A 12512-nucleotide genomic window follows, 5' to 3' on the forward strand; every position below is an offset into this window, starting at 1 on the left:
CAGATCAAATATTCGCGGGGGCCATTTTCCATAAGGTGGTCACCGCGAATCACCGCGGACCCATAATATCTACAGCGGTGTTCATCGTGTTCGCTAAAAAGAAAATAATTAAATATAAACGTAAATTATTGATTCCTTTTAATTTAAAGCGATAATGAATACATGTAAATATAGTCTATTTTTATGTACATGCTGGTCGAAGGATATTTTAAGTATTTAATGTGATATGCGCATCTAACAATATATGCCATGTTTATAGGTGTCTATCGCAACCGTCCGTTATTTTTTGGTGTTGTCACTTCACATAAACTTATATGTATTAACGAAGCATCAACATTCTAAAATGATATCCCGGAAAAATAAAAAAATCATATTCATATGACACAAAGACACAAATTTGTTTTACGGATCATTTTGGCGGCTTAGAGGACTGGACTGTCATGAAAAATATCGAATATTATATGTTTTTTAAAAACAACTGGAAGCAAGACGAGTTGTAGATAATTGGTCAGTTACCACATTTTAACTGAATATTTTGACCAGTTTCCTTTTTTCAGCTCAATTCAACAGTAAAAAATGCGCATAATATCAGTCTAAAACATATTGGCGACAATAAAATGCCACAAGACAGATATTTAATAAAATGCTGTTTGAGCAAAAGCAGTACATGTATGATGTATCCATACATATATGCTAATAAATACGCTAATAAATGCTGTTCTCAACATATGTTGCCACAATGTCAACAACACATTGAGACAAACTGTGAAAAATAAAGCTCAACACCTCCTGTTTTTTTTTTATAGTTTGCCTTCTGGAGACAAACTGTTTTCAAAAAGGTGTTGATACTGTACTCAACACCCACTGTACTCAACACCCAATGTACTCAACACCCACTGTACATATATGATCTGCTGTTGTACTATTTGTTCACGAGACCTTGTGATAATTTTAGACTTGCAATTGCATACGAGTATGGATATTTACGTGCGGCTTGGATATATTTTAATATATGTATTTGTTTTAGTTGTAATATTATAATAGTGTGTTTGGAATACTGTGATAATGTTGCGGCAGCTGACAAGACAAGACTCGTACTTCCTTGTGAGGTACCATTGCGACGGCAAGCTACAGATTCGCACATCAGGGTTTTTCCAGACAACCGATGAGGTAAGCACTCACTCAGAAATCGCTTATTCAAAGTACTACTATACTACATGTACATGTACTATATCGATATTCCTCTGTTATGATCTGATTGATATTCTCATAAAGGACTCGACTTTCATTGTATGACGAGATTGATGTTGATTGAAATTTGGAATTGATATGAACTGCATGGTACTTACTAAATTACGTCACGATACACATTTCATGAATGAAAAAATAATAAAATGGTGACGTTCTTGAGCGACTTGCATCGTAAGGTACATGAATGACATCCGATAACGTTAAATAAGAAGGGCATCATAATGTCCGTTCTTACGTTGTTTTAATATCGTGATGATACAATTAGGCACTGATCTGTATTAAGAACATCCGCATACTGTGAAACCATTATCAATCGTCAGGCATTAATTTTCATAAATTTCGTCAGTCGGCTGATCGGCGAATTTAAGATCCTAACGAACAATCATGCTCTATGTTTGAACAAAAACAAACACTAAGTTGAACAATATTTTAAAACTTTACCGTAGACATGAGGCATTAAATTACAACATAATCCATGCACACATTCACTGCTGTTTCGTAATCTAGATTAATCCGGTTTTGACACAAAGGGATGTAGATTACACAAGGTACTTAACTGACACGTTACACTTCTTTAAAACGCGTATGCAGTACAGCTGTATCTAATGCGTTGACTTCGTTTATGTAGAATGGTAATGAATTAGCGCTAATTGTTTATAACTTTATTACCCATTAGGTGCATTGTGTTTTTCAGGGGTGTTGCATAATAGCCATCACGCAGCGAATGCCGATGAAAGACAATAAACCAAATGAAAAGATGACGATGTGTGATCAATAGATTAAGACTAATTGGCAATTGGCTTCGTTGTTGCAAACACTCGTTAACGGTTATTCGATCCCACTTGTCTGCTTATCATAACAATGAACATGTGAATGGCATACATTAAGAGGGTCCATTACTGTTCCTTGATAACAAAAGACTAGTTAATTGGCATGTGACAAACAGGCCCCACCTCCTGCAGTGATTCTCAAGTGTGTTCCCGCATTCTTACCATGATTTTTCGCACTTGTGATTAATCGCGAATATGTATTACACACAAATCGGATATTGACTGACGCATTTTTTAAAAATTAAAAATCAGAAATCGGCGAATTTAAGTGCTGACGAAATAGTCATTTTTATAAAAAAGACGAAATTTTGTGCTGTCGAAAATAAATGGTTTCACAGTATGTATTAATTATACATAGATATATTACAATACAATTATAGTATGGATTAATATATAATTGTATTATGACAAGTGTCTCTACTCTGTCGTACGTTATTGAAACTGAATGTGCATTACCTACATGTAATACAGTTTATTCCGCCAGAATATGCAGAATAAAGAACATAATAAAAAAGCAAGACATGTTTGAAGGAACATTCGTGATACATTCACATAAAATCAATAGCATGATTTTACAGACGCTAGATATACAAGCCGATTACTTTAATGTACGTGGGTCGTGTTCTGAGAAAACTGCACATAATGTAGTGCGTAAAGTGTCGTCCCAGATTAGCCTGTGCGGTCCGCTTTTTAGTTTCATTGAAGTCGCTCTTACCGAAAAGTTTAAGCGGAAAGTGTCGTCCCTGGTTAGTCTGTGCGGGCGTCAGAGGCTAACCTGCGACGACACTTTACGCACATGCATTAAGCCCAGTTTTCTCAAAACAAGAATAAATATATCTTGATATAAATATACAGGTCGATAAGCTAGCATAGTTATACCGAAATTAACAATCCAACAACTGCTTGAAAATACTGTGAATTTACATGGAGGACCTGCACAGCATGCTTCCCAAGATTAACACCTCATGCGACACGACTACGGCTGCATTTATGTCACTTCTAAACAGCAACATGTGAAACCATCTACAGTTGGAAGACTGAATGTAAATTATGTAAATACTGTATGTATTAGATATTCACAGTATTTATCAGGGTAGATATGACATTTTGAAAAAAAGTCAAACATGTATATTGTTAGAAATGCAATCATGTAATTATGTAAATTCTGCAAAAAACACAAATTTGTTTGAAACCATATTTTGAATAGGATTGTTGTCTTACTTTACTTAGCTTTCACAGTTTAAATACTAAACAAGGTTTCATATGTATAAGATATATTTATACGTATGAAGTGCATTTTAAATAAATACCGAATATATTGTTGTTGTTATTACGTACATGCATGTATATACAGGATTCTATGTATTAAATACTGCAATGTTTTAGGCTAAGGGGAAGACGCAGGAAAAACAACAACAAACAATTAAATCAACATGAACGAAAGTAACAAGTTGTAATCAAATATTGATAACATGATATGTAGATTTATATCCGGTAACATCAATTTATAAAATCTTACTAACTTGAAAATGAACGATGACAAGGGCTACGTAAGAAAGTAAATATTGATTAGATCAATATAAAATGTCTTATCTTACATCAGATATTGGTCACAACTCGCCATGCAAAGCATTGATAACCAGCGAAAATGTCAGCAGAAGAAGCATAAAAAGTTACAAACGAACAAAACAAACTCTAACAAAAATACCGCATGAAAGAGAATGATATAGAAATAAGTATACTAGACATCCCTAATTTTGGAAATAAATTGATCCAATTTAGAAGGATGAGAGAGTCCACTAGGCATAAATGGGTTAACTAGGGTTGAATGTCATCATTCGGTTTTGCGTTCACCATTTCTGAATCATAATAGAAAATTTCATCCAGTTGCCAATTGCAAATGGAGACATGTTAATCTATATGTCCCAGTGCATATTGAAATCTTAAGCAATGTTAGCTCATTTGTCAAAATCACTACCATTATTTCAAGCATATAAATCTACTATGGCACTGTAATCCATCTAAAACATCCATGCCATGAATTTTTCATAGTTTCCAATTTTAAATGAACGTCTCACACTTATGAACGGTTAAACTGAAATGGTCGTTAGCGGGTGATGACCCGCTTTTGCACACGGTCCAATATCATTGGTTGATGTCACTATTTCAGTTTACACAGCATGTCATGAGAATGTGTAATGAGTTTTTTTTTTAACATTTCAGTTTTGTTAATCGTATTGTCAACACAGTTCATTTTGTAATGCATTAATAGTTATCAAATGTTAATACTATTGAATAACATACGCGCTAATTTTAAGTTATGAACAAATTAACATTTGTAAAATGAACTGTCCCAAATTGAGTATACGGAGCATTCCATGTAACATTAATGGGTGTATTCAGTATATTCATAACTAAGCCGTATTGCATTATCGTATTATTGGAAAAAAGTTTTATGGAGACAATGCAAAGCAAATATCATTATATGAACTTCATAGCGTTATTATAGCGTTTGTTAGAGGGACTATGGCAACGAAAAAAAAAATCCAATTTTAATTTCAAATATTTAATAAATGTGCTAAGCAAATACATATTTGTTGGAGAACCACATGTAGTAAAAGACAACAAGAGAAATTCGGTAAACACCAAGAAAAGGGCCAAACAAACAAAAACCAATTCATGAAATGTTTTGTATGTCAAAATGCCTCAAACATTTCATGTGAAATATACCCAGTTTAAACCGTGGATATATAAACTTGCATTATATTATTATTTTCATTTGCCAAAGCCCTTTAAAATTTTCAAAATAAATAGCTCGATTCCTGCTCCCTGAAAATGAGATTTTTGTTGGTGGCAGTTGGTGTTTTCTCTGGGTTATATGCACCCCCCCACACACACATACCGCATAAGATCACATCATAGTTAAAACAAGAGCACCGCCTTGCGGGTGCAGACCGCTCATCTATTTTCTTTTTAAAGGTGAAGGGACTCTCATTTTCAATCACAAAGGAGGGAGGAGTGGAGTGAAGAGGGGTGTATAGTGTGGGGTTGTGGACATTTATTACATTATCTTCCAAAAAAGCGAAAAAAAAAAATAAAATAAAATAAATCAGGGGGGGGGGGGGGGGTTGGGGGGGCGATGGGGGGGGGGGGGGGGTTTGGGTGCGATGGTTGGACGGTATTTCAAACATAACCATTTTTTTTTAAAAAATGGGGGGGGGGGGGGGGGGTATAGTGTGAGGGTGTGGTGGTAATTTGTGAGATGATCTTAAAAAAAAAAAAAAAAAAAAATGGGGGTGGGGGGGTGGGGTGGGGGGGGGGTGGGGGTATAGTGTGAGGGTGTGGTGGTCATTTGTGAGATGATCTTAAAAAAAAAAAAAAAAAAAAAAAAAAAATAGGGGGGGGGGGGGAGGGGGGGGGAGGGGGGAGGGGGGGAGGGGAGGGGATGGTTTGGGTGGAGTCTATTGTGGTATGTCAGGTAAGAGTAGTTTCATCAAAGTATCAATCAAATCTAATCATAAATAAAGAAGTTATGGCAATTTTAGCAAAATTTAATAATTTGACCTTGAGAGTCAAGGTCATTCAAAGGTCAAAGTAAAATTAAAGTTGCCAGGTACAGTAACCTCATGATAGCATGTAAGTATTTGAAGTTTGAAAGCAATAGCCTTGATACTTAAGAAGTAAAGTGGATCGAAACACAAAATTTAACCATATATTAAAAGTTACTAAGTCAAAAAAGGGCCATAATTCCGTAACAATGACAACCAGAGTTATGCAACTTGTCCTTTTACTGTACCCTTATGATAGTTTGTGAGTGTTCCAAGTATGAAAGCAATATCTATGATACTTTAGGGGTAAAGTGGACCAAAACATAAATCTTAACCAAATTTTCAATTTTCTAAGTATAAAGGGCCCATAATTCCGTTCAAATGCCAGTCAGAGTTACATAACTTTGCCTGCACGGTCCCCTTATGATAGTTCATAAATCTTGCAAGTATGAAAGCAATAGCTTTGATACTGTAGGAATAAAGTGGACCTAAACACAAAACTTAATCAAATTTTCAATTTTCTAAGTATAAAAAGGGCACATAATTCTGTCAAAATGCATGCCAGAGTTATCTAAATTTGCCTGCCCAGTCCCCTCATGATAGTAAGTAAGTGTACCAAGTTTGAATGCAATAGCATTGATACTTACTGAGAAAAGTGGAACTAAACGCAAAACTTAACAAAAAATTTCAATTTTTTAAGTATAAAAAGGGCACATAATTCTGTCAAAATGCACGCCAGAGTTATCTAACTTTGCCTGCCCAGTCCCCTCATGATAGTAAGTAAGTGTACCAAGTTTGAATGCAATAGCATTGATACTTTCTGAGAAAAGTGGACCTAAACGCAAAACTTAACCGGACGCCGACGCCAACGCCAACGCCGACGCCGACGCCAAGGTGATGACAATAGCTCATAATTTTTTTTCAAAAAATAGATGAGCTAAAAAATAGTAAAAAAAGTAGATTGATCATTCACAATTGATCACAGTATTCCTTAGTCTAGGCTAAGTAGATATAGTTTATTTAGAGTGCTGGTACACGCACTGATTCCACACATAATGCAGCCTCATGTCGGAATCGCCTCATTTATTCGGACTCACGGAACAGAGTTCGGCTGGCGGTCACCATACCGGACCGGTGGAGTTTCTCCCAAATCATGGAATGCCCGATTATGCTAAAAAGCTAATAACGTCAATTTAAATGAATGAAACGCAATTACACTACAATTAAATATCTATATGATTGCGCATCAAAATGAGATCTCATTTCAGTGCGAAGTAAAGTCGACGATTCCAGATCAACTGGCCATGGAAGGGTGGACTTCTCCATTGAAGAAGAGATCGTGGCCGGTATAATAATTCTTCGCGATCGAAATCCCACCAACTGGACGGAATACCGGGGGGTGTGGAAAGTAAGTAATTTACATAGCGTTTGTAAATTATTGTACAATCAGGCATCATTTACATCAAATGTCCCTGTGCACCTAGCTACTGTAATTCAGTCAATAAATTGTCTACTGGGTTATGAGGCCAGAGCGGGTGAGAATGTATGGCTTGGCATAAATCGGGCCTGGCAATAACTGAGGATAGAACCAGCGATCACTGGATTTGTATTCCATTAATATACAAGCTAAGGAATCTGGCTTGATTGTGAAGAATTTTAGTAATAATAACTTATAACATTTGCTTGTTTTAATCTAATGAATCACTGTGTGATTATGTAGGCACATTCGAGAAGGAGAACAGGCCGCCAAAAGAGGGTCAACCATCCTCTTCAACAGCCACCTGCAGCATGCAGAAATGCTCCCCACCTGCAGCTGTCACCACGGAGCCATGTTCCAGTGGCATATCGAACGGGAATGTACTGTAAGTTCACAAAGCTGGATAAACTATGTCTGTCTTCCATTGTAATAAAGGCAAGTTAGTGTGATGAAGTTTCGTAAAACATGGACAACTGTGCAAAATTTAACACTTTGTAAATTTCCCTTGTTTTATTTCTGTGGAAAAAATACATTAAATATGGTTTACTAATTGTAGAAATATGTTTCTTTCAATATCAATAATTTTCTAACAGATACGAGATACTCTTGGAGTCGGATGTTTCAACAGGAGTGACACCAGAGAAAAACAGAGGTGATTATATGCCATTTGAATACTAATTAAAACAATACATGTATTATTAAATGTTAAGTAATTGATACCACGCTTTTCATAAGAAATCACCATAATCAAAACAGAACTTGTTTAAAAACAAGAGGGCCAAGATGTCCCTAGTTCGCTCACCCTATTTATTATGCGATTTTGCTCATTATCAAACTTGACTCAGATCTTGTAGCCATATAGCTTCGCTTAAGAATGCTTGGGAAATGTGAATGCAAGAGTGTTAAAAAACCAAATGTGGACGGACAAACATGCAACAGACAACGACCAACCCCAAAACCTCACCTGAGCAATCAGGTGAGCTAAAAAGTGTGTGTTTTTTTGCACATAACTGAGACCTTTTCCAACTTGTCTGAGATATCAATAAAACCAAAGTCTTGACTAAGTTTCACGATATCACTTCTAGAGAGTTCACAAGGTTTCTCTATACTCATATAATAAAAACTGTCCCACTCCCCTGGCGATCATGTTTTTAGACCAATCGGAAACATCTTCGACCACATCTGACATATTAACTAAACCAGTGTTCTCACCAAGTTTTATGATGATTGGGCAAAAATTGTGACTTCAAGAGTGTTCACAAGCATTTTTTACTATCTAAATATAAGGAAAATGCGCCAGCCCCCACCCCTGGCAGCCATGTTTTTCAACCAACATGTCATTAAGACAAACATTTTGACAAGTTTCATGAAGATTGTGCATGAAATGTGACTTCTACAGTGTCTAAAAGGTTTTTCTTATTTTTGACCTACTGACCTAGTTTTTGACCCAGCATGACCAAGTTTCGAACTCGATCAAAGTATCATTCGGACAAATCTTCTGACCAAGTTTAATGAAGATCGGACAAGAAATGTGGCCTCTAGAGTGTTTTCAAACCAAATGTGGACGATAAATGGACGGTGTTTCACAATTTATGAGAAATGTACGCAAACAAGTATTCGGTTGATTAAAACAACGTAATCCGTAAAAAAAGTTGTAATGCTACTATAGGGCACGAACGGCATCGTAAAAGAAAATACGTTTAACAACAATAGGGGTAATTGATATTACGAAAAAATTTCATCTAATTTACAAAGCCATTTAATATCCGTCATGCACTTCGTTTGTAATAGGGCTTTGTTACCATTGTCACTTTCATTTTATAATTAGTTGTATTATTTCATTTATTTTTGTTCTTTTACAAAAAGCATACTTCCAATGCATAAACTAAACTATATTTGCACTAACTATTTCCAAAAAAATATAGGTGTCGTTTTTTCCGAGATTCTTTTCGATTTAATGACTGAACATGAGGCCTTATCACAATGCTATACGTTACTGTAACTCGTACTTTGCCAACTGGTAAATCTTCAGTTTCATGTCGCTATGTTTTTGAAACAACATTTAGGCTTGTCAATTTTCGTTGCATTTTGTCTGTACTTAACAGATTTGCGAAGTGGTGGAAACTTTTCCCCCTTGACCACTCACTAAACAATCTGCTAGGAATGTCCCCTGTAGCCTTGCCCTTCATTGCGACCCAAACTGGAGCCACTTTAAAACAGTGGTCGATGTATCTGTTGCATTGCTCGACAGTCATTTCTTTTCCCCAGAATTCTTGAGACTCGCTTGCAGTTCATCTTTTGTTCGCAGACCTTCCTTTGCCACGTATTGTTTCATATTTGTATCATTGTTGTTCAAGAAATCGGTAAACTAATCATCATTCTTGTTTTAGACTGCCGTCGGCAAGACTGTGGCACAAGTTATGAGTTGGAGACCTCATACTTCCGTTATCTCCCAGAACCAGCGCAAGAAGCCTCCTCAACGTCAACGGAGTTAGTTCAACTTGGAGCGATTTCTGTGCCACCTGGTACAGATTCTCATGTACCCGAAACGCCGGAACCATTGTTAGAGACGACGTCATCTTCAACTGGAGGCACGTTCGTTCCACCTTCAATGGGATCGACCTCAGAGCAGGTTGATCTCCACCACTCCCCGTTGGAGCGACATATGTGCCGCCTCCCGTTGAAGAGACTGTTGTGGGCGAGGTTCATAGGCAGTGGATGTCTGGAGGCACATTCATTCGTTCAATGGGACCGACTTCAGAGCAGGTTGTTCCTCAACCACTCCCTGTTGGAGCTACATATGTGCCGCCTTCCGTTGAAGAGACTGTTGTGGGAGAGGTTCTAGGGCCGTGGATGTCTCTGTTAGCAGAGCCACTATCTGTCACTCCAACGGGAGCAGCAGTATTGTTGGATCTGTCAACGACGCCAATTCCAACCCGGACATCATTCCTGGCAACGCGGCCCACCCAAACCGGATCAATGACGTCGATCCTGAATCAGATTATTGAAATGCAAAAGACCAATTTGCGAGAGCAGGAAAAGCTCCGGCGGCAGGTCGAGTTCTAGACTAGAGGTTACGCGTTGCTGCTGCTGGAGATGGCCTCAATGAAAGACCTGATGTCGTCCATTGTCATGGGCTTGTACAATAATGCTGCTACTTCAACAATACAGCCTACAGTGGCGCATCCCACAATAGAGTAGCCCATGATGGCACAGCCCATCGCTGCACAGTCCACAACTGCGCAGCCCACATATGTGCAGTCCACATATGTGCAGCCCACATATCCACAACCCACAGCTTCGCAGCCCACATATCCTCCTCGTCCTGAAAGTGAGGCTATTGCCTGTCATGCCTTACTTTCAGACGAGGAGGTAAGGATGATTTGACAAGCTTCCCATGGCCCGGGTAATTTCGTTGCTCGCCTGACAAAACGGCTGTATCCTTAACTGTTCACGGCCGCCAACGTGAGGCTCCACTTCAACTACCAAGGTGGCGGCAGGGACAAAAAACAGGCACTGAGCCCTAGACGGAAGAGCGCCATAAGAATGTATGTTATTCATCACTTCCCAAGCATGAGCGACGAACAGAATTGGGGACACTAACTGAAGGCATCATCAAAATGAATGAACTACTAAGGCGCCCAGCAAGACGAATGAGATATATATATATTGCATCACATTGAAATCTTAGTAGTGTTCTTTCCAATTACAAAGATGCCACTAATACAGGTTGTGGAACAGACAACTGTAATTGCATGTATATAATGCTTGCATTATTTTAGTTTATTAATGCATTATAAATGTTTATCTGAACTGAAAACTGTGTTACCAATTAAATTTATGCTTCAAATGCGTCATGTGCATACATATGCATATATACACATCTCTTGTATGTAATTTATCAAGAACAGAAAAATTATTTGTTTATGTTTTACATTAACAAAATAATAAGCCGAATAAAAATTACCACACGTTTTATAATTGATTTATTATACGTCACTCGGCATGAAATATCCGGGAAGTTTAAACGAGTGCGTACGAAGCAAACATCAAACAAACATTAAAATAAAACATAACGATTGTTAGAATAACTCAGTTCATATAAACTGGCCAACAAGCAAAACTGTGACGATATACATGTTGTACCTACCATTTTCATACGCAACTTACTACTATCTGCAAAAGAATGTGTAAGGCAAATGACAATATGTGTAGAACGTTATATTGCATGTGTAAACAAGTTGACGTATGTATATTATTATTCAGTTCTGATTATTTATTTTTGAATTCAGAAATAAATGTTTCTTGCGGTCAATTAATAATAATAATATGTGTATTTGCATATAAATTTCTGTCGTTTGGCTAGAATAACCGACGTTCTTACATTGTAGTAATCCGAAAGCAAAAATTAGTACGGAGTTTAGGCGAATTGAATACTCTTCCTTTGGAGATGCAAACATGTTGCAAAGTAGTAGACTATGTAAATAGTATTTGGATCGACCCATCCTTTTGTAAATTATTTTATAACGTAGTAAAAAAAAATTGACTGTGTTCCACTGTGAATCGTGGTACAATTTACATGTATATCTTCTCGAAGATTACATGTATACATGAAACGTAGGATCATCGGCCTCCACCGCGATCCAACGCGAACAAGGTGAATCGCGGTGAATCACCGCGGAAATCATTTTGATAACATTCGCGATGATCAAGCCCGATTGCGGGTGACACTGGGTGATAATCCACGCTAAATCACGGTGAATTTTCACCCCAAAAAAATAATGTCCACCGCGTGTCGGTGATTTAGGCAAAAATCGCTCGCTGCGTAGTGTATTTGAGATTTGACCTTGAAGGATGACCTTCACCTTCATCTTTCACCACTCAAAATGTGCAGCTCCATGAGATGCACATGCATGCCAAATATCAAGTTTCTATCTTCAATAGTGAAAAAGTTATGGGCAACGTTAAAGTTTTTTTCGGACGGACGGACAGACTGACACGCACACATACGCACATACTGACATACTGACTGACAGACAGTTCAACTGCTATATGCCACCCTACCGGGGGCATAAAAATATAGCCTGAATTCAACTCTGCGTGTTTCAATATTAGTTTCTGCGAGGCTATTTTATTTTTTAAATAATTTGTTTTTACATTTAAAAAAACCTGCATTGTTAGTTATTTCACCTTCACCAATTAAGGGTAATCTTTTTAAGCAAGATTATGGTTTTGCAAAAAGTGATAAGAGGCACGATCGCTATCTCCATATTAGACAATGCCACCAGTTGAGATTAAAAGAGTAAATTGGTATGCATTTGACATTATTGTGTAGATAAGATGTATGGTTGATTACTGAGTCAGTTAATTATTAGTAAAAGTTTATTGATGATTCATCAACTTCAT

At 37.3% G+C, this 12512-nt stretch overlaps 1 protein-coding gene across 1 annotated transcript; it reads left to right on the plus strand.

Moving 5' to 3' along the window:
* Positions 1-1051: 1051 nt before the first annotated feature.
* LOC127874786 (uncharacterized) lies at positions 1052-10839 on the plus strand. Its single transcript, XM_052419414.1, has 5 exons — positions 1052-1170; positions 6898-7037; positions 7350-7491; positions 7700-7758; positions 9497-10839. Exons 3-5 carry the CDS (start codon positions 7418-7420, stop codon positions 9949-9951), a joined length of 588 nt encoding a protein of 195 aa, XP_052275374.1. The 5' UTR covers positions 1052-1170; positions 6898-7037; positions 7350-7417; the 3' UTR covers positions 9952-10839.
* Positions 10840-12512: the final 1673 nt, after the last annotated feature.

The sequence above is a fragment of the Dreissena polymorpha genome, chromosome 3, assembly GCF_020536995.1.
Source record: "Dreissena polymorpha isolate Duluth1 chromosome 3, UMN_Dpol_1.0, whole genome shotgun sequence".
Classification (NCBI taxonomy): Eukaryota; Metazoa; Mollusca; class Bivalvia; order Myida; family Dreissenidae; genus Dreissena; species Dreissena polymorpha.